Genomic DNA, 22922 nt, shown 5'->3' with positions numbered 1-22922 from the left:
ACTCTTATTCTCTTTGATCGGAGGTAGATGGAGGTTGCTGGCCTCGGACAGCCTTAGACAAACCTCAGCCAGACTCTTACTGCGGTGGGCATTCCATTAGTCTCTCCCGGCTGTGCGTGGGGCGGGTCCTCGGGACGTTGGGGCGGGGTTTGCCCGTTGCTGGTGGGTGGGGTCGAGTTTGTTGGGCCCCGCCCCCGGGGCCAGAAACTACGCTCTGGAAGCTCGAGGGCGGTGTCGGCGCGCGGTGACGTCACGACGTCGGCCCTTCTCAACGCCGCTGCGCGGGCAAGCGGAGCGTGGAGGCCGGCGCTGGGATACTCCAGAGCAGCTTCTCCGGCATCTTGAGGTGAGGGCCGGACGGGCGCGGGGCAGGGGCGGGGGCCGGGTGGCGTGCGGCTAGCCCAACACCTGACAGGCCTCTCCTCCTGCAGACCATGGGCGCTCAGTTTAGCGGCGGCGAGGGCGCTGCGGAGCCGGCGCAACCCCAGCCTACCGCGCCCGAGGGCCCTGAGCGGCCCCAGCCCGAGCCCAGCCCCTGGGGGCCGCTGGATGACGTGCGCTTCCTTATCGCCTGCACCTCTTGGTACTGACTTTAACGCCCCTCGAGTCACCTCCCACCGCCCGTCGTTCTTTCCGGCTCGCCTGGTTGCGTCGTCCCCATTGTCCGGTGTCTCTCAACTTACTACCCCCGGAGACGTGAGGAAGAGTGGAGTAGGTCACGGGGGGACTGGAAGGAAGTCTCTGCAGGGCTGCCTCCATATCCTCGCCTTGGGTCACCATGTAACCTCTGGCCCCTCCCACCACCTGGAATTGGTTTGCTTCCCAGCCTGCACCCAAACCAGCTCAGACCTTCGTGCTCACAACCGCCCCACACCTCCAGCCGTCTGGGTCCTGGGGCAGCCTTCCCTGTCACTGACTTCCAGAACCAGGCTAGGACTCTTGGTAAGACCCCAAAGCTGCTGACCTGACCTCCCTTTATCTGCCCATTATTGCTGAGAACTAGGCTCTCGCTTTTGTTCCTGGCCATGGCACCATGTACTTTGAATTCAGAGAGGAATGACCCTTCCTATACTCCCCCTAGGGTAGGTTGCTCCGTCAGCCTGGATCCCAGTGAGGCATTGTCAGGCTGTATTCCTGGGATCCCAGTAACACTGGGCCTTTTGGGCCAGCCTTTTGGGGAGAGGGGACTTCTGATTGCTGGACTGACAGATGAGATGCATGGGGTAGCTCCCAGATACTCCAAACCATCCTGTTCCCCTTCTCCCAGAAGCTTCATAGGCTCCTCTCAGAACCTACCTGATACTTGTTCCCGCATGCAAGGGAAATGACACATTCTGTATTTTTCTTTTATTTAGAAATGATTTAAAAAACATTATACAAAGGCTGATCAGTTTAAAATGTGACTGATACTGAAATGCTGTGATGGTCCCCAGGCCGAGGGGAAGCTGGGCTCTGGGGCCCCCAGTGCTTTGCCCCTCTGTCTGCTCTGTCCTGGGGTGATGGACAAACAGATGACCACAAGGCAGGAGAATCCGATATTGGAAGCATCCAGGCTCAGCCTTCTGTGGGCCTGGCCTCGCATCCCTCACATCTGCAGCCTGGGCTGCCTGCCTCCATCTCCTGCTCTTTCTCAGCTGACCTCAGTAGTACCAGGAGCCAACGGGGAGCCTGGGGGGGCCTAGAGCTTTCAAGAAGTGAGAGCACCAACCTGAGGAGTGAAGAAGAACCAGGAAGGGGAGAAGGGAGGCCAGGAAAAGATGGATAAAAGAGACACTTCTGATCTCATTTTGGATCCTAGAGAGATCCACAGGTGGGGACCCAAGGCCCAGGCAGCCCACTGGGTGGCCTGCGCATGTAACAGCCTCTGTGCTTCATTTGAGGGCACAATGAGAGTTACCCTTGGCCTCCCAGGGCCTACACAAGTTTCATGTGAGTGGACAGGTGTGAGCTAATAAAGTGCTTTGCAAAGTATAAAACACTGTACAAACCTATGAATCACTAATATTTCCTCAGTTCCCCACCCGCCCCAGGGAGCCCGCCCTTGGCCAAAATGAGAAAAGAAACAGGAAAATGACAGGGAACACAGTGGAACCAAATAGGTGCCTCTGGGACAAGAGATTTTGCTTGAGACAGCTCCCAGGGCAGCAGAAGTCCCTGTCTGCTACAGGTTAAGCTGACCCAGAGGCCACAGGGTGGGGGCAAGGCCCATGCAGGCTCAGAGGGCCAAGGGGGCATCTGAGGCCCTGCCAGCACCCTGAAAACTGACACTGCCTCTTGGATTTGGCAGAGAGCCAGTGGGCATCACTGAACCCATTGGTCTTTCCTAGGGCTCCTCAGTGACAAGCAGGGCTGCCTCCACTGGTTTGGAGTGAGGAAAGCCGAGCCCTAGGATTTCTGCCAGAGACAGTGAAGGGTGGGCCCCTAGGCTTGGGGCCACTACCAGTTGGGGGTGCCCTTTTCCAAAGAACAATGCAGGAGGATGGGCCCAATGAGCTGGGTTAGCAAGGGCCAAGCTTGTGATATGAACACTGTTTCCAGGCTGAGAGATTGATCGGCCTCAGAGTAGCTGGGGGTGTGGACTCTGAGCACTTCAGAAAGCTACCCTGAGTCCTTTACCCCAAGGCCATGAGAATGTTGGCTTGGAGTCATTTCTGCCTCAACTAGTCAGTCTGCGCCCCCAAGCCACAAGCTACAGGAGAGGAGAGTGGAGGATGGTCACAAGCTCAGATCAGCCTCCAGAAGTGGGGTCAGCTCCTGCCCTAGCCCTTTAGCCTCATGTGCAGGGCCATACTCGGGGTATCTGGGCATTAGAGTGGCCTTAACAGCACCTTGGTCTTTATCACCTGGGAGAGGGCCTGCCACGCTGGCCTCATCACCAACAGTCACCTCTAATTCACCTAAAGCCTCAAGCAGCCTTTGCAGAATGGGACTTTAAACCGTTGTGACAGGACATTTAAATATTCAAGATGTGACAGCTGGGTCCTTGTCAGAGCCAGCTGGGCCACAGCCCTGCCTGCAGCATGTGACCGTAAATCTTGGGTCTCAGAGGAGACCCTGGTGTGTGGAACAGGTTTCCTGAGGGATCTGTTGTATGACAGCAGGGGAAACCCAGGCTTCTTGCCCATCGTGTTGGTAGCAGGAGTCTTGAAGCCTTGGAGAACAGTGGGGTGGGAGTGGGGTGGACATCTGACCAGCAGGTGTTGGCAAAGGAGGACCAAGACTGGTGGCTTCTCTCAGATGGGGCTGAGAGCGCTAGTGCTGGCTTCCCACAGAAGGTGCTGGGTCCAGCCAGGAACAGAGCTATGGTGCCTCATGGACACCACAGGATGCAGTGACCACAGGGCCTCCTCCTGGTTATGGGGCCTGGCCTATTCCCTTGAGTAGGGAGTAGTTTACCCAGGACAGAAGGCTGGCTGCTGGGTGCCAGACACCCACCCTGGGGCACAGCTGCCATCACTCCCTGCCCCATGCTCAGCCTAGGCCAGTGCAGCCACCACTTCAACTACACGACCCCAGGCCTAGGGCCCTGCTGGCTCCGGGGGGCAGTGGCCAGAGCTGCCCCTCAGACTCTGGTGAGGAAGGGCCTGGCTGACCAGACTGAGTGGACAGAGAGGGCTCTGGACTGCTCACACCCACTCCTGGACTGGCCGCTTATAGTAGGTGACAGGCTGAGGACCTGCCTTGTTCTTGAACTGGAAGATGGTGTAGACCAGCACCAGGATGCAGAGGGACAGGATGCAGGGGATGACCACAGCCACTGCATTCACAGAGCCTGGCACATCGTTGATGGTCACCATGATGTCCACGTCATCCTGGGGCAGCCGCCGCTCCTTGCGCCGTTCCACCTCCTTCTGGTTGCAGCCCATCCAGTCACGCAGGATGTTGCGTGGGTAGCCAGGCTCCACGCTCAGTTTCTGGTTGTCAAACTTCCAGTAGTCCCGGCCCTTGTAGAAGTAGGTGTAATCTGCAGAAACACGGCCCAGCATCACCACTCTCAGACACCTCTATGCACCTGCTCTGGGTCAGTGTGAGAGGGCATGAGGAGGGGAACCTCTCACCCTGGAGGAGCCCCAGAGGAACTCTGAAGGAGGGATGGGCATATGAAGTGATGGGAGCAGCGTTTTAGAATGCTTGCAAGTGGGGGGAGCGCAGCGCTTGGCACATCCTACAAATAATGTGGCTGGGTCATGGAGTATGACTGGTATAGCTGCGGAGGGGGCACCCAGGACCTGGAGCAGCCTACCCCATATTCTCAAAGGGTGCTGGGGAGCCACTGAAGGGCTTTAAGTAGAATTGATAAGTTCAATTTATACCTCCCAGATGGGACCCTTCTCAGCCTGTGGCCACAGCTTTGTCACACTGTGTCCACAGGACCCCCACGTGGATCAGATTAAGCCCCTAACTTAGGGCTCGGACAGCACCATCTCCATAGCTGATGGCCTCAGTCCAGCTCCTGCTTGAGCCAAGGGAAGCAGGGGACAAGATTTCTGCTGTTGACAGCAGACACCATCTCTTCACAATTATGGATTTTTTTGTCTTGTCACACATCACTTCACAACACAGATTGCAAGGTGTCTGGGACACTGCTAGGGGAAGGTCTGGAAGGAAAGAAGGCAGTGGGGCTGGAGAGCTACCCAAGGCTCCCAGCAACAGCCTTTAGCATCCAGCCAGTCCACAGACGCAAAACAAATGTGCTCAGACTTTTATTGGCTGGCTCCCCACCCTGGCTGAGACTTTCATTGGTCACAGCCCTTGATGTCATCTGTTTCTGAGGCTTCCCCAGAAGCGAAACCATGTGTGTAAAGAATTAGGTACACAGCAGAGCCACCAAATAGCAGCTCTGTTCCTGTGGCTGTTGGCTTTTTTACCAGTGATGTCTCCTCAGAGAGTCTTCCCGATGACCTTCTCTAATGTGGCACCCTCTGCCTAGTTGCTCTCTCACAGTATTTCTTTCCCTTGAAGCATTTGTTGCCACCTTATTTTTCTGCCTCTATTCTGGGAGCCTGGGATGCAATGTGAGTCTTGTTCCCTCTTCCATCCCCAACCCTCCCACACAACCTGACTAAAACATATAAACGATGATGATGAAAGCAGCTAAAACTTATATGGCATGGGCCATGTGCTGCTAGGCATTGGTCTAAGTGCTCTACATAATTTATGTTATTCTTAGAAAATCCTATGAGGTAGGTATCATTATTATCCCTATCTTATAAATGAGGAAAATAAGAAAAGTGATTTGCCCTAACTTATAGTAAGGGGTGGAAGTGGGATGTGAAACCAGCCAGGGTGGCTCCAGAGTCTGTGCTTTTGACCAGATCAGTGGGCATGTATTCAACAAACATTCATGGGTACTCACTTTGTACCTGGCAAGACCTGGCTCCTCTTCTTGAGAAACTCCTAGTCCAGCCTTCAGGAGGAGCTTAGAAAACATCTCACAAATGAAAAAGGCCTCTCTCTCCATCTTCCTGCCCTCAAGCTTTTTTGAAAAGCACCTTAGAACCATCACACCCATCATTGCTTTTTTATCCAGATTTGATAACTGGAGAAACCCCTAGACTGCACCTGAGGACCACTGGGGAATGCTGTCTGAAGGAATGAAGTCAGTCTATGAAAACATCTCTCAATTGTGAATCATCCCTGCAGATGAGAAATTGTGACTTGATAGCTGGTAATAGGAGGCAGTCGTCTTTGCCACCAGATGGTATTTCTCAAACATGGATACCCTGAGAGTATGCCTGTGGGTCCTACTGAGACCCACATAAAGTCAGAACCCCCCCACCTGGCTGGGCCCTTACGTACATCCTTCCTTGCTGATGAAGGCCCCTTGGGGAGCCTGTGGAATGCCCTTCCACACGGTGATGGGCTTGGGGTAGCCAGGGTCCGTGGCCCGTCGCTCCTCGCTGTAGCGCCAGTACCGCTCGCCTTTGAAAAAGTAGGTCTTGCCCACAGGTTCCCAGCGCAGAGCCGTGTCAATGCCTTCTCGGGGCAGACAGCTGCCCAGCTCCCCGAGGCTGTGGGGGTACCCAGGCTCCACCGTCACTTCCTTAAACACCCAGTACTTGTCACCTGTGGCCAAGAGGAGCCCAGGGTCAGCCTTCCCCAGTTACTGAATACCAGAGGTTGTGGCTAGTGCCATCTTCTACTGGGACTGAAGCCATTCATAGAGCCATAGTGTCAGAGGGAAACAGCTGTAGGCCTGCTCCATTCCCTCAGTGGGAGACTGAGGCCTCTTGGCCCAGGCAGAGATTAGGGGTCAAGAAGCCAGAAGCCAGTTACAGATCCTGGTTAACTTACCCATGCTGCCCAGGCTCCATGCCCCACCCTCTTTCCTTTTATGTGACTTTCTCGTCTCTGGGTGACCTTAGCCATTCATGCATGCTAGTACTCCCCTAACCTTCTACCAGTGACACCCAACTCTTGAGGCTATAGCCCACAGCCACTCTTCCAGTGGACCGGGGCATTAGACCCAGTACCCTGATGGCCCATCAGCCCCTGGGCATTTCCAAGTCGGCTTCCTGAAGTTTCTCATCTTCAGCACAGAGGGCTCCCTCTTTCACCCTTCGTGCCTCCCAGGACCCCAACAAGAAGTCCCAGCATCACTGTTGACTCTCTCTCTCCTTTGGCTCTCAAAACTCAGCTTCTCTGGAGGCATTGTTAACCTTCTAGCTGTCTCTAGCCTCACTGTTCCTCCCTGCTATGGGCCTTACAGACATCACTCTCCTCAACTCCAGCAACCATCTCAGAAATGGCCTCCCTGCCCTCTGGCTCTCTGCTGCTCAGAAACGTTCAGTGAATTTCCAGCGTTGCCTAATCTGGCCTGGCCACCAAGGCTCCTCAGGCCTCTCTCCCAGCTCTTTCCAGGCCACTTCTCACAGCTCTCCGATGTGGGCTCCATGGCTGTTCGGGGGGGCCTTCTAAAGCCTTTTGAATGGATGTGCATGCTCCCACACTACTGCTTTTCCCATATTGTTCCTTCTCCATGGAATGCTTTTCTCGCTTTTCACTACTTGTCTGTATCTTACCCTTCTGGGGGTCTGGTCAAAGTCAAGGTAGTTGAAGTGAAACCACCTAGCACAGGGTGAGCACAGGGTGGGCATGCTGTACTATTAGCTGCCCCTCCTTCTTCCTTGACCTCTCCAGTCTCCAGGCTGTGTGACCTCCTACTTCCTGGCTCTTACAGAACTGACAGGGTGACCTTCCATGGAGCACTGGTGATCTTCAATTGCCTGCACCACCTTCTACTTCATATGGGTGAGGCTTGTTGCCCCACCAACTTTGGCACATACAGACTTTGAGCAATCACTTCCTGACTTGATTTCCCCAGATTGTGCATTGCCTGCCTGCAGGGATCTGTCAGTCAGATGTCAGTGTCTCTGTAAGGGCTAGAAGGACCCTTAATGGGCATCCACTGCCCACCCCACCTCTTCCATTTTACAGATGGAGAAAGGGGTTCCCTAGGGCAGGGAACCATCCCAGATCCCTCCGCACAGGCCACATTACCTTTGAAGAAGACAAATCTTCCATCAGCCCTTTCATAGGCTGCGTCTATGCGGGCAGGCAGCCCCTTCCAGAACTGCTCGATCTGCATGGGGTAGCCCTCCTGCACCCGGTTATTGCGCAGGCGCCAGAACCAACGATCCTGGGGGTTAAGGAGGGAGAGGAAGAGGCATAGCCTCTGAACCCAGTGATCTCAGCCCAACAACCCAACACTTTTCCCTGGCCCAAGTCTTGTAACTTTCTGTGAATTCTGTCCATTTTTGCTTCTAACCCTGTAAGAAAGACAGGATGCTCATTAAATCAACTCTCTTCATGTAAGCCCCAGGATGGCTCTTGCTGCCCGAGGAGCCATGAGACAGAGACTGCAGGCAGATCTGGTGTGGGGAGGAGGTGTGGAGGAGCCGGAAGGGATGATGCCAGGCAGAGGCGGTGTGTGTGTGAGGTGGGGCAGTGGGCCAGGGCCGGCAGTATGTGTGTTGGGGGGCTAGGAGTGGCCACATGAGGGCAGCAGAGAGTTGACGGGAGCAGGGCCACTCCCCAGGCTGGTGGGAAGCTCAGGTGGTCACTGAACCTGGGCAGAGTGCCTTCCTCATACATGGTTGGCTCCATCCATCAGGGCTAGGACCATGGAAAGCAAACCATGGGGATATCTCTAAGACCCGGTTGTGAATTCAGGTTCCTCCACTTACAGCTGCACGACCTTGGGCACAGTACCTAAAGAGCCTCATCTGCAAATGGAGGTAATAATGGTGGATAAGATGAGAGATTATAGGCAAAGTGCCTAGAACAGTATGGGGTCCCATAGTCGATGTTGAATAAATGGCAGATCAATCGGCCAAGAGCGTGATAAAAGCCCTCCTCTTCTAACTGGTCCCTTGTCTCACTGCATCCTTTGGTTGGTAGGTACTCTGGGCAAGGCCATAACCTCCCAGGACCTCAGTTTTCTTATGTGTAAATGGAGATGATAAAACCCAGACTTGTCTAAGAACCATTTAGTTGGAGGATCAAAGAATGCAGAAGAATGAATGTGATTCAGAAAAGCTAGAAAAGGTTTTTTTAAAGTGTTTTACAAAGAACTTTCACATCCAGTTTTTTTAAACCTTATTTTAACTTCCACAACTCTCATTAAATAGATCTGAGATATACAGAGTCTTAAGGAAGGCCAAATGACTTTCCTAGAGCTACTTGGTGAGAGGCAGGACTTGGCTGACCCAGGGCACCTGATTCTTGCTCAGTGCTCAAAGCTTGCTGGGGAGAACTCCACGAGGGGAGTGGGCAGCCCTCTGCAACCACGCAGTGTGACAGAGGCATGCTGCCCAGATCCTCTTCAGTGGAGGGCTTATTGCCTCTGAGGCTGGGAGTGTGGTCAGCAAGCAGTTTTCAACTGTCAGCCTTTTGGGGTGGTCTCAATTTTAGAGTGCTCCCCCAGGGTCACACCCTCCCTTATTCAATGACTGAAGGAGGCAAGGAGTATAAAGTACAGCTATTTGGGGCCCAATGTGGGATAATTCTGACTGGCCAACCTACCTCCAGAGCCCCTGTAGGGACGGCTGAGTCTGCAAAGGGCCTAGTTGCTGCTTATCTTCTTCCTCTGCCCAGTCCTGCTTCCTTCCCACAGATGTTGATCCCAAAGGTACTCCCTAATCAAAATCCTACATTCCAAACACTGTCTCAGACTCTGCTTCTTTTAGAACCCAACCTCTAACAGCCCCTCCCCCCAGTCAGCCCATGTCTAACGTGATAGGACAGGACAGGTGACAAGATGTAGCCTGGCCCTCTTCTATCAGGCAGCTCTCAGTAGCAGCCTCTTAGCTCTGGCAGGACCTGGAGAAAATGCAGCCACCACTGTGCCAACCCCTACTCCAAGCCACCATCTTCATAGCCATGTACTCATTTGCTCTTCATACACCCTTTGTTAAAGGAACGACTCTTCTAGTTTTCAGATAGAGAAACTGAGGTCCAGAAAAGGAAGGTGACTTACTCAAAGTTATAGACCAGAAACCCATCTCCAGCAGTTTTCCCCAGCATTAACCCCTGGTTCAGGGTCACCAGTCTTCCCCCCTCCCTCTTGATTTGCGCAGCAGCACCATGAAGAGACCCCGTGTCCTGGCCGTTGGGCCAGCTCCCGTCCAGGCCCCATAGCAGGCCTAATCCCAGAGCAGCAGCCTTTTCTGGCTTCATGGTGGGGGAAGGATTGGGAGGGGAACCCTGGATGGTGCCAGTCAACTGGCCCTACCTTAAACACAAACATCTCGCCCCGGAAGAGGGCCACTGTGTTGAAGTTGCCATCACAGATGTTCGGTTTGGCGCCGGGTGTGGATGGCCGGTCACCCAGGGGTGGCCGAGGGGGCCTGGGCTGGCGCTCATGCTTCCTCTCAGATGGCGAATGGATCCTGCGGACGGGGAGCGTGGGGAGGGGCCTTGTGGGCTCCAGGGGCTCGGCTGGGGGTCCTGGAGAGAGGGGCTGCATCTTAGAAAGGGGCTAGCCATTCCTTGCTTCCTACTGTCATTGCCTCCTCATCACCTGGGCAGCTCTGAGACAAGTTTGTTACACTCCAGCCTCCTGTCCCTTCTCCCCATTTTTTACTTCTCCAATCTTTGAGAAAATAGAACCATTAAATGAGAACTCTCATCCTGTCCATTCTCAAATCTGAATTGTTCTCTTTCTTCTCTCCTGTTGTGAGAGAACATGTTCCTTCTCCTGTTCTCTCCTGTTGTGAGAGAACATGCTCCTTCTTAGGCTCAGTGTCCCACACTCTCTTTCTCTGCTCCCCTCCATACACGCTGGCCTCATTCTCTCACTCCCCCTTCATTCTTTATCCTGCTCCAATATGGCCTCTGCCCTGTCACCCACTGACACTGCTCTGTCCAGATCACCAATGGCCTCTATGTTCCCAAATCTGTTGGTTTCTTGGCTCAGACTTGGATGTGCATATGAATCATTCAGGGATCTTGATAAAATGCAGATTATGACTCAGAAGATCCGGATTGGGCCTGTGATTCTGCATTTCTTCAAGCTCTTAGGTGACGCTGATGGTGCTGTCTGAGGCCCGTACTTTGAATAACAAGATCAGAGAAACTTTCCTCAGAACACTCTTCTCCAGAACCCTGCACAGTCTTGGATTTCCTCCTATCCCCTGAGCTGTTCTTTCCCAGCCTCCTTTGCTGGCAGCCTTTCCTCTACCCTACACTAAAGGCAGGGGTGGCCCTGGGTCCTCTTCTCTTCTTTGTCTCCATTCTGGTCCCTCAGCCAGTGCTTCTCAACTTGGGCTGCATAATAGGATCACCTAGGGAGCTTTAAAAACTCCTGATGCTCAGAAGGCACCTCAGACCAAGTAAAACCAAATCTCTGGGGGTGAGGACCTTGTATCAGTATTTTTTATTGAAATCCCAAGGTGATTCCTGTGGGCAGCCAAGTTGAGAATCACGGCCCTAAGTGATCTTGTCCAGGTTCATGGCTTTAAAGACTCTTTCAATTAAAGCCATCCCATAGGATGTTCTGTGATGACAGAAAAGTTCTTTGTCTGCACTGTCCAGTACAGTAGCCTCCAGCCACATGTGGCTATTGAGTACTTGAAATGAGTAACTAGTTGTTAGTTTGACAGAAGAACTGAAATTTTAATTTTATTTAATTCTAATTAGTTTAAATTTTAACTTTAATAGCCACATGTGGCTAGTATATAGGATACCAAAGAGCTCGAATCAATATCCCGGCCCAGATCTCTGAGCTGTAGATTGGTCAGTCCTATTGCCCCACAATTACAAAAGCCAGAAATCTTGGTGTCATCCTTCTCCTCACCCCTGTCCACTCTATTTTCATAATATCTTCCAGTCCCCACTGCCCCGTCCAGTCCTGTACAGCTTCACCTATGGAAATCCCGCCTGTCCTCCAGGGCTTTGGGTAGGGCCCCCTCCTCTGTGAGGTCCTCAGGACTTCCAAAGGGAGCCTTTCTCCTGTGCTCCATAGCCTGGGGGATGTGGGGACCTGCGCTCTGTATTTGCTCAAGTAAACTGGTCTTCTTACCTCAAGTAACTTAATGGGAAGAACTTCACATACCAGCATGACCAGAGAACCAGGAGGGAGGCATGGTAGCAGGCTTCTCATATCTTATCAAGATATTAGCCTAGCTTCTCATTTTTTCTTGTTTAAGAAAAAAGCTCTGGTTATAATATTCATCACATTGTATCACCATTACTTGGGCAGGTGAGTTGAATCTCCTGGCTAGAGGTGAGACCCCTTGAGAATGAACTACAGGAGGCTAGAGGGAGGTATGTGGAGGGGGAGGGGTGGAGAAGAGGGAGTGGGTGGGCCTCTGCCTACTTTTGTCCCTCCCAGTAGCAGCTGAGACCTGCCCCTAGGTTTCCCCAGGGAGAGGCAAGCAGGGAAGGTGGGGTAAGGAGGTAGCCTTGCCTCTTTTGGTTAAGTAATGACATCAGAAGTCTCTAGAGACACAGAAGCTATGAAGATGGATTCCAAGGCTCCCTCATCCCTGCCCCCATTCCCCTCCCCCGTGACAGACAGGCAGTTGTAGCTCAGCCCTGTGGAAGTGGTGGCCCCCCTCCCCTGCCACACACCGTAGATCTTCTGGATGCCCTGGAGATCATCCTGAGGCAGCTTGAAGTTGTGTGTCTCCATGTACTGGTAGAAGGGTGCCATTATGGCGCTGGGGTCGTTGGAGTGCTCCAGTCCCAGCGCATGGCCCAGCTCATGCACAGCCACCAGGAAGAGGTCATTCCCTGTAGAGAAGGGGATGGAGAGGTGCTCAGGGCATCTGCTTTAAGTATCAGTCAATTAATGCATTGAGTTAGCAAACTGAGCAGAGACTTTGTATCAGGTCTTGTGCCAGACACTGAATCACAGAGAAATCAGACACATCCCTGTCATCCAGAACTCTCTATATAGTGGAGGATAGGGATAGACAAACAAAATTAGTGAAACTAGTGTTCCAGGTGCTTTAATAGATGTCTATAAGGGTCGAGTGAGGATACTGAGAAGGGAAGAGTCATTTAAACTTGAAGGAAGATGTTCAGGGAAAGCTTCATAAAGGTGAAGCTTAAGTTGAGTCTTGAAAGATAAGAAGTTAGGAGAATCAGGGGTAGGAGAGGAAGAGGGGTGGGGATGGCATTTCTGGCAAAGGAAGTGCTATAAACAAGGTCCAGGGACAAGCAGTTTTATTCCACTTGGCTCTAGAACAAAGCACGAAGGGAGGGCCAGAGAGTGATGAGGTCAGCCAGGTTGGCAGGCAGAGCTCTATGATGCCACACAAAGGAATTTGGATTGACTTATTGGCCACTGCGGGGTTTAAGCAGAAGTTGGGGCAGTGACAGGATGACATCACTCTGGCTGTGGTTGGAGGAAGGATTTGGGGGTAATGAGACCCGAGGCAGGGGTATCAGTGAGGTCAGTTCGGAAGCCAGTACGAGGGGTCATGTGAGGGATGAAAAGGGCCTGATCCAAGGCAGAGGTAGTGGGACAAGTAGAGGGGAGTCCTGGGGGCGGCAGGCTGGCGGTCATCTTCAGGAGACCCAGGGGCAGGCCGGGCTCTGGTTATGCGGCAGCTCTCAATATGGCAAGACCCTAGTCCTTAAAGAACTGAGCTATGGTCAAAATCAAGGCAAGGAATCAAATGTGAGTGAAAGCAGGAAGGTCCAGGTGCTAAAAGTGGGACATGGGATCCTAAGAATGAAGCTAAGGTGGCAACATGGCATAATGGTCATGAGCATTGGCCCCTGAGTGGGACAGATCTCGTTCATTTCCACCTCTACTCCACCAGCTCTGTGAACTTGGCCAGAAGTTCTATCCCCTGAGCCTCAATTTCCTCATGTATAAAATGTGGCAACCATCCTACCTCACAGGACTGCATGAGAGTTGGGCGAGTTATATGTGTAGTGGGCGCGACACTGCCGGGGAGCTGCTGTTTCTGTACACAAGACAGAAGCTTGGTGCCTGAAATAAGCCCATTGACCAGAAAGGAAGCACAAGGCCAGTGGGGTTCCAGCAACCAGATGCTCTTAAAGCAACTCCCCTGAGCTTCTGGATCAGGCCTGGGACAGGGCAAGGCCTGACTTTGGGGGCATTAAGTAACGCCAGCTTTAGGAAAGAAATGCAAGGGGCTGGTAGTTGGGCAGGCTGTTGTATGAACAGTTCTGACTCCTGTCTGTCCAGTTACGGACGCTTGCTTACCTTGACCTCTGGCATTTGAATGCTCTTGTGCCCTGCCTCTTACTACCCAGTCCTAAGGCGTGTTGCAGCCCATTCCTGCTACCTTTAAGTGCAGGAGAGGCTGCCAGGAGCCCAGGAGGTTGTCAGGAGTCCTAATCTACTCTGGCCCCAGTGTCACTGGCAAAATTGCCCTACCCCAAGCCAGCCAAGGGCCCTGGGAGGGTCAGATGCGGTTGAGGATTGTCTCTGGCCTTTCTGGCTAAAGTCTTGGGAAAAGAGAAGAGCTCCATGGGGCAGACCCAGACGCGTACATGCCTGTGGCTCTGCTGATACCACCAGTGTTTTCAGCGAAGAGGGCCTGGGCAAGATCAGTGCAAGGTTGGCCAAGAGCCTGGGGCTGCCTTCTGCTGGGGAAGGGCAAGCTGGCACGAGGAAGCCAGGCCGCCCCCAGTTCCCTCCTCAGGTCCTGGTCCGTCTGGCAGCAGGGAAGGGTGAGCTCATCTCTGAGCTCCATCCCAAACAAAGGTGGCTGCTAGAGCCAGCGGAAGGCAGCTCTGCTTCCTGGGGTCTAGTCCTGGCTCTGCTCCTGGCCTGTTCTTCGACCTGGGACACGCTGTTCGGGCCACTGTCTCCTGACCAGGCTTTTCTTCGGGGGCATCCACCGGGATCTCAGCTGGGAACCAGGGAGCAGGGCTCTGAGCACCTGGCGAGACTCTAAACCGTGTCCTCAGTCTCTGTCTATTACTCTGAGAGCCTCTGTGTGTGAGTCTCTGCAGAGAACAGGAGTAAGTCCTTGAAAGTAGAGTCTTATGGGTTTGTTCCAGGGACCAAAAGGCAGAGAAGAGCTAGGAAGCTGGTATCTTATTGCATAGAAACCCAAGAGACCTAGAAGTAGGAGCTGCTCTGAGGAGATGGCAGGAGAAGGGATGGGGCTAGAGAACTCCCTGGAGCTTGTGAGTGGAAAAGCAGAGGGATGGAGAAGACCTTAGTGCTTAATGGGCAGGAGGCTGTTAGGGTCTTCAGTCCCCAGAGGGTGAGAGGCAGAAAGCCGAGTGGTCAGAAATACAGTCCCTGGGAGTCAGATTGCCACGAATCCCAGTGCTGCCAGGTCTTAGCAGTGTGACAGCTTAAATCTTTTCCTCTGTAAAATGAAGGGAATAATAGTGCCTTCATAAGAATCGAGGTGAAGATTAATGAGGCAAGGTATGTAAAGCCTCATAGTGGCTCCTGGCACAGAACTATAACTATGAATTAGTAGAGTCACATTGAGCTTGTGTGAGGACCAGCATCCCCAATAGAGAATGTTCTTGTGGGCTGGGAGCTCAAGTCCTTGGGCCTTTTAGCAAGTACCCAACAGTCTACTTGGCTACTCAAGTGGACTGTCTGTCTCATTTCCCTTCTCTTAGCACCTCCATATTTGGCAAGTCCCATCTCGCTGGCTCCTCCAACCCCAAAAAAGATTATAGTATTTCCGTTTGCCTCTATTCTTTTGCCAGTGCTGTCCCCTCTAACTAGAATAGCCTTACTCCTTCAAAGTTCAGCTCAGCACCACATCTTCCAGGCACTGAGTGCTTCTTCCTCCGCTCTCTCCCACCAATTTATCTAAATCATCACACTGAACACTTTCTACCCTCCATTATAGCCTCTAACACACACTCATTCGTCCTAGGACTGTGAGCTCCATGAAAGCTTTGTGCTTGACAGGGCTAGGTGACAGCAGCCAGGACAGGACAGTGCCACAAGTTCAGTATTTTTTCAGGTGTGAGCCTTAGACCACCTGCAGCAGAACCACATGAGGCAATTATTAAAAATTAAGAGTCCTGGGTCCATACCTGGCTCTACCACTTACAACTGTGTGAATTTCTTAACCACTCAGAACTTTACTTTTCTCATCTGTAAAATGGAGATTATGATCCCTGCTGGGTCTAGATCCCAGGGTGGGGAAGAGTTGCAGAAGGGCTCTACCCTGTGAAGCGCTGGTCTGGATGACTCTTCCTGTCTTGTCTCCTTCCCGGAGGCCGGGCTCCCTCCCCGGCAGAGCTTAGTGACTTCACTGCTTGACTCTTTGGAAAGAGTTGAGGACAGAAGGTGCCTGGAAGCAGTTCCCGAGACCAGCATAAAGGTGCAGTGGGCCAGATTGCCCTTCACACGTACTCCAACGAGCTAGAGAATCAAAATCAACTTTACAATCCAGTGTTTCTCCAGAGAGCCTTTTAAACACAAAGGTGGAGGAGATTCTGATTCAGGAATTTTGAGTTGGGTTTTAGGAGTTGGGTTTTAGGCAACCTTTTTTTTTTTTTTCTTTAAGTTCTCCCGGTGAATTTTATAATGATTTGGTAAAGCTGATATACCTGAACCAACTGTTCAACCTCAATATCACTAAAAGTGGGACAGCCTGTGTCACACATGCTTCCCAGTGTGATGCAATAATGAGGGCCAGCACCACCTAGAAAGCAGTTTTGCCAAAAAAGTGAACCTGAATCTAGTCAGGCCTATTGATCTAATTACTAATATTCAAGAAATATGGAGAAGAGAGACAAGTTAAAAGTGAACCCGATTTTTGTCAAGTCAAATGGCTATACTCAGGACAAATGACCCAGTTTCTTCGACAAATATGGGGGGCATGGGAAATGGAAGTGAGAAGATGGTTTTAAATGAAAGGGTCCTTAAGAAACATGTCAGCCATGTATGATGCATGGGTATTGTTTGGATCCTGATGCAAGCAAACAACTATAAAAGACATTTTATAGATAATTTGGGAAAATGAACACAAACCAGGTATGCAATATTAAGAAATTATTAATTTTGTTGGGTTTAATTTGTGCTTATGTGAAAAATAATCTATTAGAGACATATACGAAAATATTTACAGGTGAAATGATTATGCTTGGGATTTTCTTTAAAATACATCAGCCAAAAAATAAAAGTGGGGTGTAGATGAAATAAGAATGATATAATGTTGATAATTGCTGTAGCTGGGTGATGGGTACCTGGAGGTTCATATTATCATTTTCTCCACTTTTGTGCGTTTGAAATTTTCCATAATGGAAATTTAGAATAGAGAAGAAAGCCAATAAACAAAAAGTTCCCAGGAGGCTCCACTCACTCCCTCGCAGAGTTTATGTGGAAATTAAACAAGCTAATATACAGGTGCTCAATAAATCTTGGTTCCTTTCCTCTCCTTCCAAAAGCCATCCTAGGGCAATCTGGTGCATTCCACTTCTCCAGCCAGGGTTCTACTGCATCTGGATAGTTTATGCTTGGTTTCCCAGAACACGGAGATGTTCTGACTTGTCCAGAGAAGACTTTGGCCACCTCGGAATTTCTATCAGAATCGGTGGTCATTGATCAGGATGGGGCGGGATAGACAAGAGGATTCTGGGATGGTCCCGGCTCCTTCCCACACATACCACTAGAAGTGCTTGGGATTTCGGCCCAAGGTTTCCAACAGTAAGGAGTGGATGTGGGAATGCAAAACCCCAGAGCTGGGAAGGGGAGAGCAGAGGAGTAGAAGTGTCTTTTCAGCACCTCCTCTGGGCAACAGCCTTTTAGGAATTCATTTATTGCTATCACGGCTATAACTAAAATCTTATCAGCTGACAGTGCCTGGCACATAACTGGGCTCAAAATGTTATTTCTCTTCTCTTCACACCTTATCAGTTAGCACAGACTGCCTTGACACTGATCCAAGAATAAGAATGAGATAAAGAATAGGTGTTCCAAAAGCCAGGAAACACATCCAGGGCAGAGGGGAGGGACACTAGGCAGAGGAAATGGAGCTAGATAGGAAAGAGAACACAAGTTTGAAGAGGGCAGGGGACAAAGAGAAGTTTAACAGTTTCATAACTTTGCCTCGGCTGAGCCTTGGCCAAACCATCTCCTGAACCACCTTTGACGGATAAGCCAATAGCTAACAATCCCTGACCCATGCAAATATGAAATTTTCTCAAGGAGGCTGTCCCCATTTATACATACCAGACACAGCCTCCGAGGAAATGGGCTTTAAAATCTCTCGGCCTGAAGCTTCACTAAGAAAAAAGAATGCCCAGTGTTTTCCAAACTTGCCTAAGCTTAAGAATCAGAATCTCCAGGGGAAGGGCCTGGAAATCTGTGTTTATAACAAGAACGCTGGTTAATTCTTCTGATCAGACAAGTTAGGGAAACTGGGGATGAAGACAGTGTTTCTTAAGGCGATGGAACTCCTGCATCAGAAGCACCTGGGGATTTTATTAGACCAAGTGCAGGTTCCTAAGCCTAGCCCCAGAACAAGAGAATCAGAATAGCAAGATGATTAGGGCCTGGATCCTGGAATCTGCATTCTTTAAAAAGTTTCCTAGGGGGTTCTGGTGTGCCCTGCAGTTTGAGAGCCATGGAAGCTTAGCATGGTGGCTAAGAGTATGGGCTCTGGAGTCGTAATGCTCTGGTTCAAAGCCTTATTTCACCATTTGCCAGCTATGGTACCTTCATTAGTTTTCTTAATGTTTCTCTATACAGTTTACCTATCTGTAAAATGGGGGTAAAAATATGTATATACTATGTGGAAAGCACTTGACATGGGCCTTAGAGTATTAACATAAAAGTTGTTTTCTATTATAATCTAAAAGAAAACAATAGAATCCTTTGCCCCTTTCTCCTCTGGATTCCTACTGCATCTTTGGGGTATTTTTGCTAAAGCCTTCTGTACATACAGTCTGCCTTGTGAGAGGGTGGCTTATATACACACCTGTCTCCCCAACTCAACTCTGGACTTCCAGAGGGCAGAGACCATGTCTTTTTTAAAATGTTTGGATCCCATGGGCTGTGCATCATGTTACATTAAAGTTGGAAAGGACCTCGGAGATCACCTAATCTAGTCCTTCATTTTACAGATGAGGAGACCGGGGTCAATTATTTGTCCCTAATCACATAGCTAGGTGGTTGAACTATGGTTTGAGCCCTGGTGCTGCCATCCACCAACTATGCCACTTGAGCCCTGAACTCTTCATCTTAAAAATGATGTACACTAGCCTACTTACTAAGCATGTGCCTTACAAGTAAATATGGATGAGGAATTCTTTTGTACCCTGAAGAGTATTGTTATTGCACAGTATTGACTCTGGCTTCATACAATATTCATTGAATTAGACTGGCGAGGAGCAAGTCATCCAAGGATGCTAGAGTAATATGGGGCCTGTTATTCACCTGTGAGGTTGACATAAGGGAGAGAGTTAGTCATGTCATCCCATAAGATGGCCTTTGAAGCTGTCATCAGTCAGGCCACGGCACCACTTTTGGATCCCACATTCAGCTTTAATGCTTTTTTAACCTTTTCCCCCAGTCTGATTCATTACTTTATCTTATTCATGGCCTAACCCCTCCCTCTTGACTCAGCATTTGCTAAGTGATCTGACCCATCTCCATGGCCCTGACCCTGGTGGATCACATGTTGAATATTATTAAGGACCACAGTTCCCACCCTTTTAGGTTCTTAGTTCTTGGATAAGAAGCTCTAGAAACCAGGAACTCATCTATAGCATCCTCCAGGCTCTTCCTCAGGGATTCTGAGAAACCCAGGACCAAACCCTGTCTTTTCGTGGCCTTACCATCATGGTTGGCATTTCCTAGTGTCCACGGCTCATCTGAGTCAAAGTGAGTGTCTCCTCCAATTCCAGGGCCAGGGAAGTAGGCATGGGCCAGGAATCCTCCTTCCCCATCAAATGGGGAACTGTCACCGTGGAAGCCAGAAGCAAAGAAAATCATGATGTCTGCTTCCTTCCGGTCACTTTTGATCTCATGGTATGGCACCTCTTCAAAGGTCAGTGGAGTCACCTTCTGCCACACATCGAAAGCCTGGCGAATAGCTTTCCGTGTGTCTAGCTCACCCACCTTTGGGGTATAGTTATGAATGCTGGTGAGAGGGGAAGGAATTAAATTAGAGAGGAAGAGACAGAAATTCAGAGACCAGCCTAGTGACCTTCAAATTTTTGACCCCTACAATTTTATGGAGGTGCCCTAGGGGTTGAAGAAGAGGCAAGGCTCTGCTTGATCAGAGTAGCCTTGCTTTCATCAGTGTTTTGTATTTAATCTCTGACAAAGTTTGTGTTGAATAGGATTTCACTCCAATTTGTTGAAAAAAAAAATTAAGTTGGTGGATAGCATTTTCTAAAATTTACATTTTCAACAAATACATAAAATGTGTACATTTATAACAGTATAAAAATATTTGAACAGTAGAGAATTTAAGTTAAATGTCTCTTAAAAAAAAAAAAAACCTTTGACACCCACCAATTACTACTGCTTGTCTACCTAAAAGCTGGTACAGGGTGGTATCTGATTTAATCACATATAGATTTAGCTATTTAAGGTTACTATATCCATATTACACAATTCTTCACAATGTAGCACCACTACTTCTGGGTCATAGGGTGCTCTGCCCTATGAACACCTGGGGCAAGGATTACTCACTCATTCTGTAGGTAAGGAAACTGAGGCCCATAGAGTTTGGGTGATAAAAGTTAAGAACAGAGTTGGGTTAGAATCCAGCTCTTTTTCTTAATCCACTCTACTTCTTCAGTAGACTCTAACTGTCACCCTTTTTTTTTTTTTTTTAAGCACCTACTGCACCTGGTATTCCTAGGTGGTCTCCCATCCAGTACTAACCAGGCCCGACCCTGCTTAGCTTCTGAGATCAGATGAGATCGGGCACATTCAGGTGGCATGGCCGTAGACTCATCCATTTTCTAACCCAGATTCTTCTTCAGTTTCCTTCTCTTGTCAGATTTCTGAAAAAATCCTATTCTGTTCTCTATGGCTTATCAGCAGGAAAACCCTTAGTCCAACTCTAAAATCTCTGTCTTAGATCCTACCCCAGAATGCAGGAGATCCAGCTGAGATAGAATCAGAGGCTTGAAAGGTGCAAACCAGAGCCCATCTGAGCCTGCCCTATGTCTGGCCCTTGTGGCAGCCCCACTCTGAATTCTGATGTTTGAGTATGCTGTGATGGGCTCCATCATCTCTGCTGTCAGTCGCTGGTCTGACTTGGAGACTGATCTTGCTCTGCTCTTGGTTTCCCGGGACAGTCAATGAATGACATTGTTGCCATTTAGTTCCCAGTCCTTTATACTCTTAAGAAATTACTGGAAATCTGTCTTGGGAATCTTGAGTGAAGTCCATCAGGCTAAATGGGAATGGGGTCTAGATCAGAGAGAGTGGTGTTTGGCAAGCAGTGATAGGGAAAATGGGTTCAGGCATGGTTCTTTATCACAGCTGAAAGTTACTGAACAATCCATACCCCACTTTCTGTAACTAAAAACTATAGAAATCTAAACAGAACACAACTGAGGAGCCTCAAAAGGACCAAATAAACCTGAAGTTGGAGACACAGCATCCCCTGGAAGCCACAAGGAGGGCAAAGTCATAAGCTTTCAGCCCCTAGTCCTCACCCTGATCTCACACCCAGCCACAGTGAGAGCCTCTGAAACTCAAGTCAGGAAAAAATAGTGAGGGTGTCGCCAAAACCAGGGAGGAAGAGAGGGAGTCAAAGCACCTGTAGGTGATGTGTTTCTGCCTCCACTTCTGTCCAGTCAGGGCATAGCGCTTGTTTCTCCGCCTACGGCTCAAGTGGGGGTGATCAGGGACACCACATCGGGGTTTCTTCATCCATCTGGGAAAAGAGAGGACACATACACACGTACACTGTGGTCACTGAACACTCTAGGAAGACACAGCAGAGTTGCCAGTCCCAGTCTGGGTGGCAGAGTGCATCTAGACTCTGGGACCTTGGCTCTGATGGGTTCCGTAACAGGAACATGATCTACCGATGCATACATTCATTCACTCACAGCTGAATATGAGGAAACAGTGCTGCATAAGGGACCGGGAGTCAGAAGACATAGGCTTGATAGTTCCAGCTCTACCACTAATCCCAGGAGCCCAGGCAAGCGACTGAATCAGCGTGAGCCTCAGTTTCCTCATTTGCAACACAAGAACTATAGTTCTTGCTGTTCTTAGGTAGTAGTGAGTCTTAAAGCAGTGTGCATATGTGAAAATGCTCTGTACATGTAATCAGATCACATCTTGGTTTTTAAACCCTCCAATGACTTCCCCAAACACCTAGAATAAAATCCAAACTCTGCATCTTGGCCCATAGGGCCCTGCATGAACTAGCCCATGCCCACCTGTCCAGAGACACCTTCCCTCTCCTTCCCCTCATATACTCTGCTCTAGCTACAGTGGCCTTTCTGCTGTGCCTTGAACATACTAAAATTATTCCCACTTGAGAGTCTTTGCATTTGCTGTTCCCTCTGCTTATAATGCTCTTCTTCACATGGTTTGTTTCCTTACTTCATTAAGGTCTCTGCTCAAATGTCACCCCCCCTCGAGAGGATCTCCTTGCCCACCCTATCTAAAATAGCCTCTCCCTCCCACCCCACCACTGTCTGTTTATCCCGCTTAAATTTTCTTCATAGCATTTATCTTCATAGAAGTTACATATAACTTCTTGTGTTCTTGTTTATTCTTTGTCTCTCTCACCAGTTTCTAAGCTCCATGAGAATAGGAACCTTGTCTGTATTCCCAGTGCCTGAAACAGGTGTTCAAAAGTGATTTGTTGAATGAATGAATGAATAAATGAATGAGAACTATCCAACAGTAGAATGGCATAGCTTGGAAGATAGCAAATTCATTTTCACTATAGATGTTCAAAAAGTAGCTAAACAACTGTAGGACTTGGAACATAAAACTTTTATTACGCTGTACTGTGATTTTAAGTCCATGAGTCTGTTGCCTCTAATAAATAGGAAATTCTTTGAGGACAGGAATCACATCCTATTCATCACTGTATCCGCAGCAATTAGCCCAGTGCCTGGACCTCAAGTAAATCCTGATAACAGTTTGTTATCAGGTAAAGTTATATGAAGGAACAGTAAGCCTGGGACATCATTGGGCGTATTAAACAGGAACCAGGGTAGGAGATTTAAAAGATGATGGCTGATTGGGGCCCGGGCCATCCTTGAATTTTAAATCTCTGCTGGCCTAATGTCTAACTCACTAAACTATGGCTTGGGATTGCTGGAAGGGAAAACAGTCTGACCTCATTTGCAGATGTTGAAAACAGTTGCCACTGGCAATATAGAAAAAAGATAGAGTTTATTTTAACCAAATATTAAAACCCCTCGAGGAACTTAACCAGGTCTTACTTATCTCTGTGTGTTCCACATCGCCTACAGTGTCTCATACTCAGAAATCGATAATTAAAAAACATAATAATAACAATGTCATGAAT

At 49.6% G+C, this 22922-nt stretch overlaps 2 protein-coding genes and 1 pseudogene across 2 annotated transcripts in view; 1 reads left to right on the top strand and 2 right to left on the bottom strand.

Annotated features, from left to right (window-relative positions):
- The first annotated feature begins 147 nt into the window (after window positions 1-147).
- Window positions 148-1978, top strand: MMP24OS (MMP24 opposite strand). The gene is made up of 2 exons (XM_039864169.1): window positions 148-346; window positions 432-1978. The coding sequence occupies exon 2, from the start codon at window positions 435-437 to the stop codon at window positions 588-590; it is 156 nt and encodes a 51-aa protein (XP_039720103.1). The 5' UTR covers window positions 148-346; window positions 432-434; the 3' UTR covers window positions 591-1978.
- A 72-nt stretch (window positions 1979-2050) lies between these two features.
- Window positions 2051-22922, bottom strand: part of MMP24 (matrix metallopeptidase 24) — a 40201-nt gene continuing 19329 nt past the window's right edge. Inside the window, exons 3-9 of the mRNA XM_039864170.1 lie at window positions 21186-21302; window positions 19243-19547; window positions 12073-12234; window positions 9734-9948; window positions 7501-7639; window positions 5800-6066; window positions 2051-3964 (exon numbers count right to left, since the gene is read on the bottom strand). Of these exons, the coding sequence (XP_039720104.1) occupies window positions 3627-3964; window positions 5800-6066; window positions 7501-7639; window positions 9734-9948; window positions 12073-12234; window positions 19243-19547; window positions 21186-21302 (1543 nt within the window). The 3' untranslated portion in view covers window positions 2051-3626. The remainder of the gene's footprint in view (window positions 3965-5799; window positions 6067-7500; window positions 7640-9733; window positions 9949-12072; window positions 12235-19242; window positions 19548-21185; window positions 21303-22922) is intronic.
- On the bottom strand, window positions 20252-20368 carry LOC120604142 (uncharacterized; annotated as a pseudogene).

The sequence above is a fragment of the Pteropus medius genome, unplaced genomic scaffold (genome assembly GCF_902729225.1).
Source record: "Pteropus medius unplaced genomic scaffold, Ma_sr-lr_union100, whole genome shotgun sequence".
Classification (NCBI taxonomy): Eukaryota; Metazoa; Chordata; class Mammalia; order Chiroptera; family Pteropodidae; genus Pteropus; species Pteropus medius.
Note: the sequence above shows the minus strand (reverse complement) of the source record. Positions and strands in the feature narration are given on the sequence as shown.

What these genes read in the sequence shown, in the direction of transcription:
- MMP24OS (XM_039864169.1), top strand. Translation starts at nt 435, where the DNA reads ATGGGCGCTCAGTTTAGCGGCGGCGAGGGCGCTGCGGAGCCGGCGCAA.